Here is an 18,453-nt window from a genome sequence, read left to right on the forward strand (position 1 = left end):
ACAACAGAGGAGAATAGTCTAGATAAGACTCATTCTACCACTGGAGACAACAGAGGAGAATAGTCTAGATAAGACTCATTCTACCACTGAGACAACAGAGGAGAATAGTCTAGTTTAGTGCATAGTGTTCCCTAAAGAGCTCTTTAGCTTTCTCTTGAAAGTAGAGAGGAACTCTGCAGATTGAATGGAGTTGGGTAATTCATGCCACCACTTAGGGACAACAGAGGAGAAGATTGGACTTAGTGACTTAGGAGCCTGATGTGCTGGAAGTACCAGGCGCCTTTCGCTGGCTGAGTGTAGTGGGCGAGAAGTAGTGTAGACCTGGATGAGGGACTCCAGATCAACAGGAGCAGTTTTGGTTACTGCTTTGTAAACAATGATTAGAGTTTTGAATTTAATGCGAGCTGCAACTGGAAGCCAGTGTAGAGAGATTAAAAGAGGAATGACAAGCTCTCTTGGGTTGGTTGAAGACCAGACATGCTGCAGGGTTCTGGATCATCTGCAGAGGTTTAACTGTGCATGCAGGGAGACCTGCCAGTAATGAGTTGCAGTAGTCAATGCCCAATATTACAAGAGCTGGTACCAGGAGCTGTGTTGTCAGGTAGGGTCTGATCCTCTTGATGTTATAGAGGGAAAATCAGCAGGACTGAGCAATCGAGGCCACATGAACCTTGAAGGTTAGCTGGTCATCAATCATGACACCCAGATTTCAGGCAGACTTAGTGGGCATGAGATTATTTGATCCAAGTTGGATACTGATCTGTGGTTCCACAGTGGGACTGGCTAGAATGATAATAAGCTCAGTCTTGGACAGGTCAAAATGGCAGGGTCACTTCATGTGAGGAAGACCGAAGGATTTCACCATTTCGTGACCTCCATTGAGAGGTGTCATTCTCCACTGCCTCTTCCTCCTCCTCTTCATTTTCCCCTGTCAAGTTGCAGGGTTCCTCTCTGTCTGGAAGGTACTCCTCCCCTGAATCTTTCTGGCTCCAAGGTGAGTTCACTGCTCATATCCTCCTCAGAAACATGCGCCTCACTCCCCTCAGACAGCTGCACACATGCAGCAACTGCCTGCTCCAAGTTCAGATGGTTTTCCTCTAGAGAAATGACCTGCCAAGTTGTGTTTGAAGTTCAGTTTTTTTCTGGATCAAAAGGAAACCTCATTGGATGTGTGGAATGGCATGTTTTTGCAGATATGTAAACATACACCGTTTGTGTGTGTGTGTGTGTGTGTGGGTGTGTTTCAGAATTTCTCTCATCTTTTATATGGGTGAATGATTGATATATGGCAAATCATTATACAAACGTATCAAAGGTATTAATGACGTTTAAATTATGCGCGCATTTACGCAGGTTTTATCATTTAGAACGCCCTCAACAAAGAATATAGATGGAGTATTACTCAAATAATATTCAGGCTCACTGCACACCTTGGTTCACAAGAGCGAGAGAGACACAGCTGGAGCGCACACACACACACACACGCAAACACACAGCGCTGACGCGCTGATCCTCCAGAGGCACTTTAAACAGAAGACAGTTCAGGTCTGAGTTTATCCTCCAACATTCTGTAACTTTTCCTTAAACAGAAAGAAATCTTCAGTGTAAAGTACCAACACATCAGTGTGTGTCCGTATATGTGTGTGAGTGTCGTGTTTATGTGTGTCAAAGCCCTTGGTGCTGCGTAAAAATGCACGAATGGATGAAGAGACCAGACAGTTTTCAGTTATTTTGGGGGAAATTTGAGGCTCGTATGTGCTAATAACGCCTCTCTGTAACAAGCCTAAATAATCATGGCTAACAGACAAGCACTTTCAGAGTGAGGCATAAGTTGTGACACTGATAAATTCAACCCCCCATCGTGGCTAGTTAGAGTCACGCTGCTAACCGCCACTGCTGAAATCCACCCACATTTGGCTAGTTGGTGGGTGTTAATGTCAGGCCTTGGTGAGGATTCATCTGAGAGTCAGTCAGAGTCGTGTTTGTGTGTGACAACTGAAAAATCCCAGGTCAAATGGGCTCTGTTCATGTTTTTTTTTTCATATTCACACCACTATTTTATATCAGTGCTAATATACCAAGACCATTTTATGGTCTTCAGATGTTTTACTGCTATGCATTTTGCAAGGTAAGAAATCCAGGCCTTCACTGAAGTTTCCCTGAAACTTTATGTGATGGCCTCTGGTAGTTAAAGGGGGCCATTACACCTAAAACACCTTTTCCCTATATGTTGGAGGGAGAGGCTTAGATTTATTAGGAATTAATGGAAAAAGCACTATAATATGTCAGGATTATTGTATATGAAAAATATGTGGTTATAATGGGAGTCAATGTGGCAAATTTGGTCACGAGGTGGAAGAGTGTCGGTGTGATGCAAATCTCCTATTCTATACACTTCTAGTAGACAGGATTTTGGAATTAGGAAATAGAAATGAAAAAAAAATAAATAAATAGTGGCAAAATTTCATACAGTTAGCCTTTAAACTGACAGGTATATATATATATATACTGAGAGCCGAACAAAAAAAACAGCCAAAATGTCACTTTTGGTCCCCAAGATGCTACGAGGGTTAAAAATGAAGAAAATTGAAAAAATGAAGAAAACATGATAAAACCTGCTATGCAAACATGAAAAATGGTAACATTTGCCATTGAATACATCTATATGTCAGGTTCTTTGAAAGGAATCAGATAATAAATCAGATTATAACTGGCTGTACTGGATGCTGCTAAAATCTGTGATGTGCATCATTTATTTTTGTATAAAAGACTAAATTTATAATAGAAATGTACTAAAAAAGTGCTCATGTTCAGTGCAGTGAATAACATCTTAAATGTTGTATTTATTTGGATAAATAAAGCTTTACTATTTGAGTTTAAAAGTAGAAATGATGGCTTCAGGAACTCAGTATCCTGTCAAATCTGGTTAGAGAATCAAGTTTCTTAGTAACCATAACTGCCTTTCTCTGGTCTGATATCACCTTCTCTGGTATAATTCCAGCGTTCTTCACATTTTTACCACACAGCACTGAGAAAACTGAATCTGAGCCACAGCAAATGTAGCTGATTTCAATCTGTGATAACAATAAAAACAATCAAATAAGCTTCATAAATACGCCTCATTTTGAAGTCTGTTTATTTTGTTCAGACGTTGTGAAAAGTTGACCTGAACAGAATCATTGATGTAATGTCAGCGGATGTTTCTGAGTTCATCCACACAACTAAACTTCATTTTACTGGCTTCCATTCTTTATTTCAAAACACAAATACTACACTACCCATCAGCCATCAGCACTCCCTGTGGTGCATTGTGGGTATTTCAGTATTAGGGATAAAGAGCTTTGTGAATGAACAGCTGAACTGTTGATTGAGGGGGGATTTCAAATGTGGGTGGAATTTTCCCATGATGCCCTGGGGCAGAGTGTAAATGTAGATTTGATGAAATGTGTGGAGAGATGACTGCTGAGATTCCTCTGATCCTGTTTGTGAGAGATTAGTGTTGTTAAAGAGAGCTCTTCCTCACTCATCATCTCTGCTATGGAGGAATAAAAGCAGAGTCAAACAGCAGTCAGGTGGATTTATACCGGCCTGCTGGAAGAGGCTTCTAGAAATGAAGTGTGGAAAAATACACAAACTAATGGCTACAAATCTGTGCTCTGATCAATCAACACCATAAAACTGAGTTTGTTTTAAAGCCGGCTTTACTTCAAACTACATTTATTTCAAGAAGAAATACCAAACTAAGCAAAGGCTAGCTTTGTTCAACCTACTAACAGAGTGAGAGAAAGTTACAGAGATTTTTGGTTCTTCAACTAAAATAAATGAGTGGTTTATGTAAAGATTCATCTGACTGGCTATTTTTCAGTGTCTGATAAAAACCTCCAGCCAGCTCTACTTAGAAATCTGATTTTTTAATGTAGATTAACCAAATTCATCTTTTTACACTGAGAAAAATCAATCTGGGCAAAAGTAAATGTAACTTCATTTAATCTGTGATTTCAACAATAAAAATCCAAGTTTCTATCTTGACATAAATCATTTTGTAGTCAGTTTCTTGTTAAAAATACAAGACACTGTGATTTTTCTCCTAAACTAGAATAATTGAGGTCATGTAAGCCAATCTTCCAGAGTTTATCCACATCACTAAGCCTGACTTTGTTACCTTTACTCAGGTTCATTCTGTTTCTTTTTTTAAAAACTTTATTTATTGTTGTTTTTAACAAATACAAAACATGTTGATGAAATGAAGATCATGACACATAGATTCCCCGCCCCCACCCCCCACCCTCACCCTTCAGGAGGCAAATAACAGGTTATACACTCAAAATGAGAGTAAAATGTAGTCCACCAAAACACACAGATACATACAATGATTGAATAAATGAGTATGTACGTTGGATATTAAACATCTAGATGGTTAAACATAATAGGGCAAAGTCTATTTATACCTTTAAGGCCAAAATGTCTCCTGAACTGGTCCCATATTTGAACAGAGTTTCTGACAACCAAATGAACATTCAAATTCTGGTTAGTGTTTTTAGTACTCAGTGGTGCTGTCAGAAATGAAACTGGAGAGACTGGGAGAGTTGACTTTAACTCCATGTCTACCCAAAGGGCTCCTTCTTTGCCAGCCAACACTGTGGTCCAATAATTGAGTTTGGCAATGTTAGCAGCCCAATAGTAGTGTCAAAAACTGGGTAAGCCCAGACTTCCCTCTGATTTAGCTCTCTCTAAATGAGATTTTTTTTCACTCTTGCTGTGGATTTATTCCATATAAATAAAGAAACAAGAGCATCTAGTTGAAGAAAAAAGGACTTAGAGTATAACATTTTGATCCACTTGCAGAAAACTGGCCCCATCCCAAACTTCTCCAACACTGCCAAAAGATAATCCCACTCAACCCTATCAAACGCCTTCTGGGCATCTAGAGATAGGATGACTTCTGGCTGTAGGGTTGAGTGGGAAGATAATAGCACATTAAGTAACCTCCGCATACTGAAAAAGGAGTGACGTCCAGGGATAAAGTCTGTTTGGTCCTCATCAATCATTGAAGGCACTACTGTCTCTAAACCACGTGCAAGAACTTTAGTTCATATTTTGTAGTCGCACCCAAGTAAACTAATTGGTCTATACCAACTACATTCTAGGGGATCTTTACCCTTCTTCAGCAGTACACATATTATCACCTGAGATAGGGTCTGTGGCAATTTCACACAGGAAAGAGATTCCTCATATACAGACTTAAGAACAGGTGCAAGTTTTGGTGCAAACTCCTTATAAAATTCAATGGGAAACCCATCCGGTCCCGGTGCTTTCCCACTCTGAGTTGCTTTAATAGCAGACAATATTTCCTCAGCCGTTATGGAGGTTTCCAGGGAGGCCTGGGCTTCAGGGCTTATTTTTGGGATATCCAATGTATCAAGGAATGCATATATTTCAGTCAGCTCATTTTCTGACTCAGATTGGTAGAGATTAGAATAGAAATGTTTAAACTGATCATTCATGGTCTGGGGATTATGAGAGCTTGTGTTAGGATCTAAATTCATTCCTGGTATAGTGCGTTCCTCTGAATGTTGTTTGAGCTGAAGTGAAAGCAACCTGCCTGCTCTATCACTGTGCTCAGAATGAACTTGTTTAGATTTCTCTAAAGCCTTTTCTGTCTGCCAGGTTGAAAGGTTGTTGTATTCAGACTGAAGCAGTAGCTTTTCCTTATATAAATCAGGTGTAGGTGAGACAGCATGTCTTTTGTCTAATTCAGCACAATGAAGTCTTTGGTCCTTACATCATAATGCATGCTCTGTGTGAGCCTCTGAGAAGCCTCCGCTGCTGCCCTCCCCGTTTGACACATCCACTTTCTGATATGCTCAATGCAGTTGACCAGGGTATCGATGCGGCTGAGATCTTGTGGTGATACTGTAATATAAAGTTGTGTGTCATCTGCATATGAGTGATGAGATATGTTATAAAATTGTATGATCTGGGCCAGGGGAAGCATGTAAATATTAAAAAGAAGAGGTCCGAGAATGGACCCTTGGGGAACCCCACACAAGATTTTATCTGGTTCAGAAGTGTGGTTGCCGATAGAAACAAAATATTCTCTGCCCTGGAGATAGGATTCAACCTATGACAGTGCTGTGCCAGACAGTCCTACCCACTTTTCAAGTCTGTTCAGCAGTATCTTATGGTCTACTGTATCAAATGCTGCTGTTAGGTCCAATAGAACCAAGATTGTAATTTGTGAAGCATCACAGTTTTGGTGGATATCATTGAGTACCTTCGTAAGGGCAGTCTCTGTGCTATGATGCAGTCGAAATCCAGACCGAGAGACATCGCAGAGGTTGTTGTGTATAAGAAAGGTCTCTAGTTGTTGATAAACAACCTTTTCAATGATCTTGCCTAAAAATGGTAGATTTGAGATGGGTCTATAATTTTGTAATATAGAGGGATCCAGGTTTGACTTTTTTTAAGTGAGGTTTGATGACTGCTGTCTTCAGAGCAGTTGGGAAAAGGCCAGACTGTAGAGAACTATTTACAATTTGTAATAGGTCCATTCCTATGCAGTTAAAAACATCCTTTAAGGATTTTGATAGGACAATGTCAAGGAAGCGGAGAAGGTGCACTGGGGGTGAGGTGTTCCAGTATATTTACAAACAGTTCACTGAGTCTCTATCAACATGTAGCATTGTCCAAGTCTCCCCATTAACCAATCAATTTAACTCTCGCTCTCCCTCTGTCTCCTGAGGCTGAAGATTAGCTTCGATGTATTGCTTTGCCTTGTTTGGATCATCAAAGGTTTTCTGCTCACCTGTTGCCGTGGTAATCTTAACCATAGCAGGGAACAAAACACCACACTTCACTCCTGGGCACTGGCGGAGTATTCCCCGGACCTCCGTAAAAGCCGCCCTCTTCTTCCTGACTGCTGCCGAGTAGTCGGGGTAGATGTAGAAGCACGCCCCGTTGTGGAGCATGGGCCCTGCGCCCACAGCCTTGCGAAGAGCATCAGCTTTTTCTTGAAAATAGTGAAATTTGATGCTTAAAGCTCTCTGGGGATTTACACCATTTGGTCTAGGCTGCAGGCTCCGGTGCACTCTGTCCAGCGTGGGTGTGTAGGTCAGGTCCAAGGTATCTTTCAGCATATTAACCACAGCCGCCTCCGGTCGCGTGTCTCAAAAGCCTTCCTCCTTTAGCAACATTCCAGGTCGTCGGTTTTAGCCGTGACTTCCGATGTGAGAGACGTAACTTTATTTTCCAACTCCACGACCCTGTTAGCATAGCTGCTAGCTCCTTCCTCCAGGCTAACGATCCGTGTAGTTTATGCTTTTATCCTTTTTTGAACTCCGGCAATTTCCGTTCTCATGTCCCTTGAGAGATGGTTTATTTTCTTGTGTAGTTCACCTGATAATGCGGCGATGGACGTATCAATCTTAGCTACCACACTTTGTTCCATTCTCTGCAGCGCCATCATTATCGCGTCCACGTCCGACAAGCTCTCGGGGTTTTCGGGGATTCAGGGTCGGGAGAGTCCAAGGCCTCTGGGCCTGCTTTGGCCTTCGAATGTTTTGGCATTTCAAGGCAATTTAACTCACCGGACGGTTCAGGAGACATCTATTTTTGAATTATACGACTACAAACACGTTGTAGTATGTCCTTTTTTGACTTTTAGACTGAGTGAGAGCGAAAAACAATATTTAAATTTTAATCCATGCAGAGCTCGTAAACCCACGTCTTTACATGTCGCTGCTCACGAGCGCCCCCTAGCTCTCTTTTTTGACACATTTGTGTGTTTTCACCTCAGAGCTCTTTGTGAAGCTTTTCTCACAACCAACACACCAGTACGGCCTGTGTCCGGTGTGGATACGCAGATGCTCCTCAAAACTATGAGCTGAAACAAACTTTTTGTCACAGTGCTCACACTGGTACTCTCTGACTCCAAAATGGATGAGTTTATGTTGGCGAAGTGAAAATAACCTACCAAAACTCTTCCCACACTCCCCACAGACGTATGGTTTCAGACCGGTGTGGACGCGTTCATGTGTGATGCATTCCCATTGACTTTTGAAGGCTTTCTCACAGTGTCTACATTTGTGCGGTTTCTCTCCAGTGTGGATCTGCTGGTGGACTGTTAAGTTGTTTTTATTTCTGAAGGTTTTCCCACATTGGTCACAGCTGAAGGGTTTCTCTCCAGTATGGCTCTGCTGGTGGACTGTTAAGTTGTTTTTATTTCTGAAGATTTTCCCACATTGGTCACAGCTGAAGGGTTTCTCTCCAGTGTGGATCTGCTGGTGGACTGTTAAGTTGCTTTTTTGCCTGAAGGTTTTCCCACATTGCTCACAGCTGAAGGGTTTCTCTCCAGTGTGGATCTGCTGGTGGACTGTTAAGTTGCTTTGTTGCCTGAAGGTTTTCCCACATTGCTCACAGCTGTACGGTTTCTCTCCAGTATGAATGCGGCGGTGTACGCTGAGGTTTGCTAAGTTTGAGAAAGCTTTCCCACACTGATCACAACTGAACGGCTTTTCTCCAGTGTGGCGGCGTTGATGGATCCTTAGAATACTTGCTTGAGAGAAGGCCATACCACATTGCTCACAGCTGTATGGTTTCTCTTCAGTGTGAATACGCTCATGATAGTTTAAAGCACTTTGACTAGTATAGACTTTACCACAATCCTGACAAGGGTAGAGTAATTCTCTGGTGTGGATGTTTCTGTGAGTCTTGAAGCTACCCACCTGACTGAAACTTTTACCACAGTCCTCACATTTGTATGGTTTTACTTCGGTGAGAGTGCGTATATGATTCTTCAATGCAGTTGAACTTCTGAAAGCTTTCCCACAGATCTCACAGCTGTATGGTTTCTCTCCAGTGTGGATACGCTGATGCATCCTTAGATGACTTGCTTGAGAGAAGGCCATACCACACTGATCACAGCTGTATGGTTTCTCTCCAGTGTGAACTCGCATATGCTTCTTTAAATTTGATGAACAAGAGAACTCTTTACCACACTGCTGACAGTCATGACTACGAGGCGTGCCCCTCCGTTTCTAGAACAACAAGAAGCAGAAAAGAAAACAGTCATGGTGGAGATCTTCAGCTGACAGCTTTGCATTACTGCAGAGGAGAGTTGTCACAATAGCAGTGTTTTCAATGTCAAACTGATACACTTTTCAATACCACTGCAACAAAAATGGCCTCCTGGTAGGAGTCAGTGATTGACTAAAAATCTGATTCATGTTTTTTTTTTTTCCCTCATGACCAAAACATTCACAGATTTCATTTTCAGTTGGCATAGTAACATGAAAATGTTTGTTTTTTGGAATTAAAACAACTGTAGAAGACTGGACTACTAGACTACTACAAGACAGGAGCTCAGTTACAGTTAGAGGAAACTACACCAAATAACTATGTCTAACCTTCCAGGACATCCAAACCTTTCTCACTGGAGGCAGAAAATCAGCTGCTCAACTCCATCACATTGTCAGAAAGGAAAAAGTCAAACTTTAAATGTGTTGAGTGTAAATTCATTACTACAAGAACAAGAGATGCCAGCACTCAAAGCACTTTTAGGTAATTTTATTCAAGGCACAATGTGGCACAAGGGACGCGTTTCGACTCAGTCTCCGTCAGTCGTTGTGAAACACTACGTGGAAGAGCACTTTAAGTACAGGAAGTATAACCTGTTATACACTCCTGATCAAAATCTTCAGACCAGTTGAAAAATTGAAACAATTCGCATTTTGCACTGTTGGATCTTAAGAAGGTTCTAAGTAGAGCTTCAAAATGCAAGAAGAAGAAATGGGAGTGAGACAAAAAATAAAATTTGAGTAAGCAATTTATTGAAAACAACAATTAAAGTGAAATAGGCTGTTCATCAGCTGATCAAAAGTTTAAGACCACAGCTTTTTAAAGCCAAAATCTGTGAAAAAATGTAGATGCACTGTGATTTTCTGTCAGGTATTCACACTGTCATGACCTCCTGATGGCAAAGGCTATAAAGCTTTCTGTCTTTGAACGTGGTCGGATTGTTGAGGAGCATAAGCAAGGCCTTCATCAGCACGCCATCGCTGCTGAGGTTGGACGCAGTAAGACAGTCATTTTGAATTTCTTCTACGATCCTGAGGGTTATGGGTACAAAAAAGTCAAGTGGTAGACCCAAAAAAATTTCACCAGCGCTGAGCCAGAGGATCCGATTGTCTGTCCGTCAAGACACAGGACGATCCTCGACCCAAATTAAGGCCGTTACTGGTGCTGACTGCAGCCCAGTAACCATCAGACGGCGTCTGTGAGGGAAGGGCTTTAAAAAACTAAAAAAATCTTTAAAGGCCTCGTCTCCCTCAACATCACTAAATTGCCCGTTTGGACTTTGCTAGGGAGCACCAAACATGGGACAATGAAAGGAAGAAGAAAGTTTCATTCTCTGATGAGAAAAAATGTAACCTTGATGGTCCTGATGGCTTCAATGTTACTAGCATGACAAGGAGATCCCACTGGAGATGTTTTCTACGCGGCACAGTGGAGGGGGCGCCATCATGATCTGGGCTGCTTTTTCCTTCAGTGGAACAATGGAGCTTCAGGTTGTGCAGGGGCGTCAAACGGCGGCTGACTATGTGGAGATGTTGCAGTGGGCATCCCTCATGACTGAGGGCTCTCGTCTGTGTGGTAAAGACTGGGTTTTTCAACAGGACAACGCTGCAGTTCACAATGCCCACCTGACAAAGGACTTCTTCCAGGAGAATAACCTCACTCTTTTGGACCATCCCCTGATCTAAATCCAACTGAGAACATTTGGGGATGGATGGCAAGGGAAGTTTACAAAAATGGACATCAGTTCCAGACAGTGGTTGCTCGTTGTGAAGCCATCTTCACCACTTGGAGCAACATTCCCACTAGCCTCCTGGAAACACTCGCATCAAGCATGCTTAAACAAATTTTTGAAGTGATCAACAAGAACTGTGGAGCTACTCATCATGAAGTCCTTTATTCAAACTTTTATTTCTGTTTTGAGGGTGATTTCGGGTTTTCTTTTAGCTGTGGTCTTAAACTTTTGATCAGCTGATGAACAGCCTATTTCACTTTAATTGTTGTTTTCAATAAATTGCTTACTCATAATCTTTTTGTCTCACTCCCATTTCTTCTTCTTGCATTTTGAAGCTCTACTTAGAACCTTCTTAAGATCCAACAGTGCAGAATGCGAATTCTTGCAATTTTACAATTGGTCTGAAGATTTTGATCAGGAGTGTATAACAGGTATAACAAGTTATATGTCCTGTACTTAAGGGGCTCTTCAACGTAGTGTTTCACAATGCTGAAGAAGACTGAGTCGAAACACATCTGTTGTGCCACGTTTTACCTTGGATAAAACTACCTAAAAAGACATTTTTGAGTGCTGACACCTCTTTTTCTTGTACGTTTTGTTTTGTTGTGCACCGTCAGGAGTTTATTGTTAGGAGGGTGCTCCTTTTATCGCTTTCTCTGTAAATTCATTCCTACCTTGAGAGGGGGAGTCATCTTTCTTCCTCAGACAGCTGCCCTGAAGTCAGATTCAGTGATGGACGGCGTTCCTCTCCACAAACGTCTGGTCTCAGCACTGAGCTGAGGACAAACAGAGATACATTATCAGACAGCAGCTCCTCAAGTGTCCACGGTCTGCAGAAGCCCGCTGCCTCATTCTTACAAACTTCTAGAAAGGCGTCATAGTGGCGGCTCCATTCAGAAAGAAAGGAACAGTAGTTTTTATCTCAGAGAGGAGGTGGGCTCAAAAATAACACCTGGTGTGACTCACGCTTTTACAGGCTGTGATTGGTTGATGTAAACTGTGAATAATAGGGATGAACGTGATTAGATTTGTGTTTACATCAGACATTTACTAATTAGGTTTAGCTTATTCCTTGTAAGAATGTGGAGCAGACCTAAAACTTCAGTCCTTAGGACCAGCCCATTAAACAAACAGCAGCCATCAGGAAATAACATACAGTCAAGCCTGAAATCATTCGTACCCCTGTCACTTTGAAGTACTTTTGATTTTTCTCATGTAAACAGTAACTCTTCACCCTCAAAACAACATGGATAGAAAATGTTGGAAAGCCTTCAGCCATACACATTTGATTTTAGAATTACAACCGTAGCACATATTTTTAACAACACAAAAAAATCAGTGTCAAAATTATTCATACCCTGTTTTAGTGATCAACCGCAAAGCCTCGATTTTTAGTAACAGCTCAGTACGATGCAGTACAGTACGCATTTTTTTGCGTTTCCATAGAGCAAAAGTTGATAAGGGTCCCAAAAAGCTGACCTGTACCGTCCCACTTTTCGGCACCCTTCTGTAGGGGTGCCAATCTTACCTAACCGTACCAAAAAGGTGGAGCTACACACAACAATAGGAGCTGCACTGACGTCACGTCACTCAGCTGCTCGCCTCGGGGCTTCAAACACAGAAGTCTGCACTGTGAGAAGTGGGTGAAAACGGGAGAAAAGCGGACTAATATCTGCCTAAATGGGAAATATTTGGACTCGACAGACATCCAAACTGTTTCCTAGTCTATGGATATTGTTATCTGGCCACAAATCAAGTTTCCTGACGTTTATCCGGACCTGATTTTAAGAACACAAAGTAGAGCCCAAAGGCTCACATCAGCCTGATCCATCTGCGATGGATGAGAAACTAAATTAATGCTGAAGTTTAGTGAATACGAAGCCTTTGAACAGTTCATTCTCATCTGTAACTAGCTATTGATCTACTTCTTACGTTAGATAACCTGTGAAATCATCGCTCTGTGGTTGTTGAACGGGCTCGTAAAACTTCAGATGGCAGGCTATCTTAAAACAAGATCAGCGCACCCCGGATTTCTGACTTAATCTAGCTTGATTTTAACACTAGCTGAACTTTTACTTTATTTTTAATGTGGTGAATTCTCACAGTACAGCTCTAAACTTTCATACTTTGTCATATAAACTGTTCTAGACTAGATATATTCACATATAAATGTATCATTACAATTCAAACCATCTTTGTACACGTATTCCATCAGCTGAGGATCTTTACTGACAGCGATTAACATCATTAAGATGTAGTTATTTTTTAAAAAGCACTTTCAGTTGACATAAAGCTGTGTATTCCCCCCTGATTTCTGTCACTCATTCTTTCTAGATTCTGCGGCTGGACCGGCAGACTCGTGCTGTCTTTGACTTCACTTTCATGCTTTTACAGCCCCGCCCACCCAAGTGAGAGCACGGGTGTCTGTGGACATGCTAACTATTTTGGGGTTTAGCGTACCAAACCATACCAAACCGAACTGAATCAAACCGGACCCCCTGATGGAAACACAGCTTTTGTGAATGTTGAGATCCTGCTCTTTTTTCATGATGTCTTCCACTTTGACAAAGTTGTCCCCTGGAACAGTAGGCTGCCCCAGACATCACACTGAAAAAAATGAACTTGAGGAGAAGTAAATTTAATTTAATTTAATCTGTAAAATCAACAATAAAAAATCAAGTTTGTATCTTTACACAAAGAATATCTAGTATTGAAGTCAAAAATCTTTGTTCAAAATACAAGACATTTTGAATTTTTTTTTCTGAACATAATTTAAGTAATGTGAGCCAGTCTTTTTAAGTTCACCCACACAACAAAAAACAATCTTGTTATCTTTAGTGTGTTTCCTTCAGGTATTTCAAAACACCAATAGGCGGTGGGCCAAGGCCACCTGTCTGCTTTAGTTTTTGAAAATAATGATCTGCACTGAGGGAGGAGCCAGATTTCTCAAATTATAAAGATTATTTTACTATTAATCAGATTCTGTTTGTTGTCACTTGAAACACTTGCACATTTTTTTTACTATCGTAACTAGGGTTGTTCCGATACCGATATCAGTATCGGAAATATGTCCAATACTGCTTAAAATGCAGGTATCGGCGAGTACACGAGTTTATGCACCAATCCGATACCATATGGCTTTTGTTTTTAGCGCAACGGCAGAGAAGAACAACAACGGGACCGGCTGCCGCTGCAAAGAATGGAGGCTACATGACAGTTTTTCTCAGAATGTGATTGTTAAAACACCTTTCAGACTGGCGCTGTGGTACAAGAAAAGAAGTGACACAGTGTATAAAAAGTTAATTAACTTATGAACAAGGAATCGTTACCTGTTGTTTTCCCCTTGAATCTAGCCGTTGTGTTTTCCCATTCATGTTATTGATGCCTTTGAATCCCGTGCGGCAGCGTTTTCAGCATGCCTGGAACTCGTGTGTATTTTGGGGACTTTAATGATTCAATCCACTCCAGTAAACCCGATACTGAACGACCTTTTATCCATTTTAATTGAATTACGATCATTTATTACAGCTAGCTCGAATGCTAAACAGCCAATAGCAGGCTGTTCCGTAATCATGTGATGCTGCACAAAATAACAGAAAGGAGAGAGAGAGTTCAACGCACTTGATGATTTATACATCTGTATACATTTAGTACATATCTGTTAACAATTATTAATCTGCAAGTTGTAAGTTTTATATTATATTTGGAAAAGTGCACTAAATTTTGTATTTAAAAGAGAGAGAGAGAAAGAGAGAACCTGTGATGCAGCCTCCTGTATTATTATTTTAATATTTAGCAACAAAACTCAATAATCAGCAGGAAAACAACTTTAGGGTCAAAGAGATGCTGTACATTTACAGTTCTAATAGTTGAGCCATGTTCTGAGTCAAATACAGGTCTAAAATAATTTGTGAGTCTGAACAGTCATTTCAGATAGTTCAGACTGGTATCGGGTCAGTATCGGTATCGGCCGATACCCAACACCTTGGTATCGGTATCGTATCAGTAGGGAAAAAATGGTATCGGAACATCCCTAATCGTAACATAAAGCTTTTTATTTTCTCAGGCAAGCACAGCTGCCTACTATAACGTTTGGCCAATAGCAGGCTACAATTCATACGGCATGGGCACTATTGGCCAATCAGAGAGCGTGTTACATTGAGAACTGGTGTTCAACACTGGAGGATGGTGTCGGTACACCTTTACCTGCAGAATCAGTGACCTAAAAGTTGTGCTGCTGCACTGAAAAAAACCAACATAGGTGTCTGTTACATGGCCATGGTAAAAGGTGTGTCCCTCCCCCTCCCTGGCAAAGTGGAGGGGCATTCATCTTGAGATGAAACATCACGTGTGGAACAAGTTAAGCTTAATCCTTTATCATCCATCGAACAGGAAACAATAAGGGTGCCGAAATGTTATCAACAGTTAGTTGTTGTCTTCTTCTGCATTTTGGATGATTTTTTTCACCACTGAGTGTTTTATTAGAGTTCATTAAACTGCTGAATTATATAAATACTGTGTCAAAAACATCTTATTTTCTGAATTAATTACTATTAATTTCCTTTTCATATAATAAAAAGGTAAAACTCATAATCATATTGTGGTGATCCAGGAAGCATTCACCTGGAGCAGGGACTTCTGGGATTGTTTTGTGCAAAAGAATTCACTCATCTACCGTTCTATAATGTTCATGTGTCATTGCAAAGTTATAGTTATGCATGTTTTGTTCATTGGTTCATGTTTTTAGGGGAAGATGTTTTTCCAAGTATGACACCATGAGTGAGGGGGTTAATGCTGCAGACTTAGCTGTCTGTAGGCGTTGGTATTTCTGTTCTAAAGAAAGTGATAACCAGTGATAGCTGGTATAGCAGGAGGGGTCTGCATATCCCCACACAGTTTGAAATGTGCTACTGCCTCTTCCCTGATGTCAAGCCATGTCAAAGAAGAACAGAATTAATACAATTTTCCCAGCCTGTGTCTGTGAACGGGGTGATGAGCCCAGTAGTCTCCACTGTGTGCATACAACTCTCCACATTGAAAAACATTAAGTAAGATATACAAAGACTAGTTTTGTTTGATCTACATAATAAAATCTAGTTCACTTTACTTGGATTTTATTTTTCATGTAAAAAATAACTACGTAGTTTAAACAAAAAGCAATCTTGCTTCGTCAACATAAATAAATGATGCAAAAAGTTGCCTGGATTTTTTTTAAGTAGATCTAGTAGAAAATTTTTATCTTTGCATGAGCTGATATTTACAGACAAGACAGGCCTTTATTTACAGCCAAAACTGCCCGTTTTCGTATCAGGGCTGAGGGAACATCATCCCTTTTTAAAAACAGATTCAAACAGGCTACTCCAGTGTTTCCCATACATTCATTTATTTGTGGCGGACCGCCTCAAATAGATTCTGGCTCTACCTGTTCGCCCTCGCTCTGTGAATGTAGCGTGTCGTTAAAATGACTATATCGCGAATATCCGAGTAGAAATTATGTGGAAGTTTTGAGCCGCCAGGGTGCATTTCTCTCTGGAGTTTCGCTTCTCCCATTGTCCCTGAATGCATCTCTCACAGCAGAGAGCTGTCTTTTTCTCCTCCGCTCATCCAGAAAACTCTGAACATGCGGCCGGGTTTTTATATCAGCGGCGAGAGAAGCAAGAGAGAAGAAGGTAAACAGTTCCACTTAAGAGCCTCCAACAAATCACAGAGAAACATGAAGATTTTCAAGCAGAACTATCACTCCCTCCAGGAAATATACCACACCAAAGTTCTTCTGGAACTGATGGATTTATTCTTTCAGCACATCATCTTCATCTAATCCACCGTCCAACTGTTTGAAATACACTACACTGCATTACAAAGCAGCATGCATTCATATTACACAAGTTGGAGAATAAAGTGTGAAACATCAAAATAAAGATGAAATAAATACCTCGCTGTCTGCACACAACCGAGAGGGAATGAGTCCGGAAGAGAGATGAAAGTGCATCAACTAAAGTTTCCCCCTGGACAACAAGTACCAGCTAAATAGTTCCTACCCTACATTAGACATGTCACATCAGATACTTCAACAAAATTGAACTACTAAATTAAATGTGCGAATAAATAACTCAGTTGACATGCTATTGTGGCTGTTAAAATAACATTTATGTGTGTTCAACCTACATTAACAATCTAAATCAGGGGCTCAAACTCAGTCCCAGTGTTACACTGAATGATGGCAATGTGGTTCCATTAGAAAAGGTGGTCTTTATTTACAGCCTTGGTATCTGCAAACAGAACAGAAAGACAGTCTTGATTGAGAACCGGCGTCTAGAGCTTCTTTACAGACTGTCTAATGCAAAACAACTGAGCTAACTTCCTGCTAAGCCTGAGTTTACAGTAACAGGTAACTCAGATAACAATAAACCTTGACTAAATATATCCAAACTGAACACAGTGCAAATACAGGACATGAAATGTACAGCTTATTCTTGACAAAATACGTTTCTGTTCACCAGTAATGCACATGACATCTTGCAAACGTTGTAAATATTAACAACCTTAACAGACATGTCAGTGAACAAATGCTAAACACAGCTAGCGAGCTACGCATGCTAACATTAGCTTCGGATGCTAGCGCTAGTTTGCATCCTTGTTTTATGACAAAAACAACAGTTCTACCACGTAAACTTACTTCTCAAATATAGATAAACGTTATATAAATGTGTATGGCGCTTGTGCACTTCTCTCTCACCTGCAAACAGAACAGAAAGACAGTCTTGATTGAGAACCGGCGTCTAGAGCTTCTTTACAGACTGTCTAATGCAAAACAACTGAGCTAACTTCCTGCTAAACCAGCTTCCTCACTCCTCTTCAAGTTGGAGAATAAAGTGTGAAACATCAAAATAAAGATGAAATAAATACCTCGCTGTCTGCACACAACCGAGAGGGAATGAGTCCGGAAGAGAGATGAATGTGCATCCACTAAAGTTTCCCCTATACAACAAGTACCAGTTAAATAGTTCCTACCTTACATTAGACATGTCAAATCAGATACTTCAACAAAAATAAACTACCAATCTGCCCATTTTTTATACAATTTACTACTATTGACCCATTTTTGCATTGATTTTTTGCCTCTTACGACTTTTTTTGCCTCGTTTTGTCATATTCTTTTTTGCTAATTTCTACATGATCAATTTGCGACTTTTTGCCTACTTCTTCAGCTGCCATTTGCTATTTTTAGACTATTTTCCCCTCTTTTGCTGTCCTTGCCTATTTTTGCCAGTATTTGCCAACTTTTTAGCCACTTATTCACATTCAAGAATAGTCATGTGCAGACATGAGGAGGATGAGGGGAGAGCTTTCTGGGACCCAGCCAAACTGGGGGCCAGCAAAATCCTGGTCTATTGTAAAGTTAAGCTGTGGTATTTTATATTTAACCTGAATAATAACTACTCTTATCAAAGAAACACATCTTAATTCTTTTTTTTAGTAAGTAGCCCTCTTTACAGCTATCATTTTGTTAAAATCAGAATTATGATAAGTTAAAATGAGCTAAAACGGGTTCATAATGGCAAAAAATGGTGGGAAAAATGGTGAAATTACATGTAAAAGTAGCAGCAAGGGGTTAGAAAAATTAGCTAAAAAAATAGACAAAAGAT

The 18,453-nt window shown here is 40.6% G+C and overlaps 1 protein-coding gene across 1 annotated transcript; it reads right to left on the reverse strand.

Annotated features, from left to right (window-relative positions):
• Window positions 1-4,298: 4,298 nt before the first annotated feature.
• LOC121504429 (zinc finger protein 135-like) lies at window positions 4,299-17,145 on the reverse strand. Its single transcript, XM_041779175.1, has 3 exons — window positions 16,973-17,145; window positions 11,482-11,583; window positions 4,299-9,035 (listed from the first exon to the last, which is right to left on the reverse strand). The coding sequence occupies exons 2-3, from the start codon at window positions 11,497-11,499 to the stop codon at window positions 7,755-7,757; spliced, it is 1,299 nt and encodes a 432-aa protein (XP_041635109.1). The 5' UTR covers window positions 11,500-11,583; window positions 16,973-17,145; the 3' UTR covers window positions 4,299-7,754.
• Between the last annotated feature and the right edge of the window lie 1,308 nt (window positions 17,146-18,453).

Source organism: Cheilinus undulatus, linkage group 22, assembly GCF_018320785.1.
Source record: "Cheilinus undulatus linkage group 22, ASM1832078v1, whole genome shotgun sequence".
NCBI lineage: Eukaryota > Metazoa > Chordata > Actinopteri > Labriformes > Labridae > Cheilinus > Cheilinus undulatus.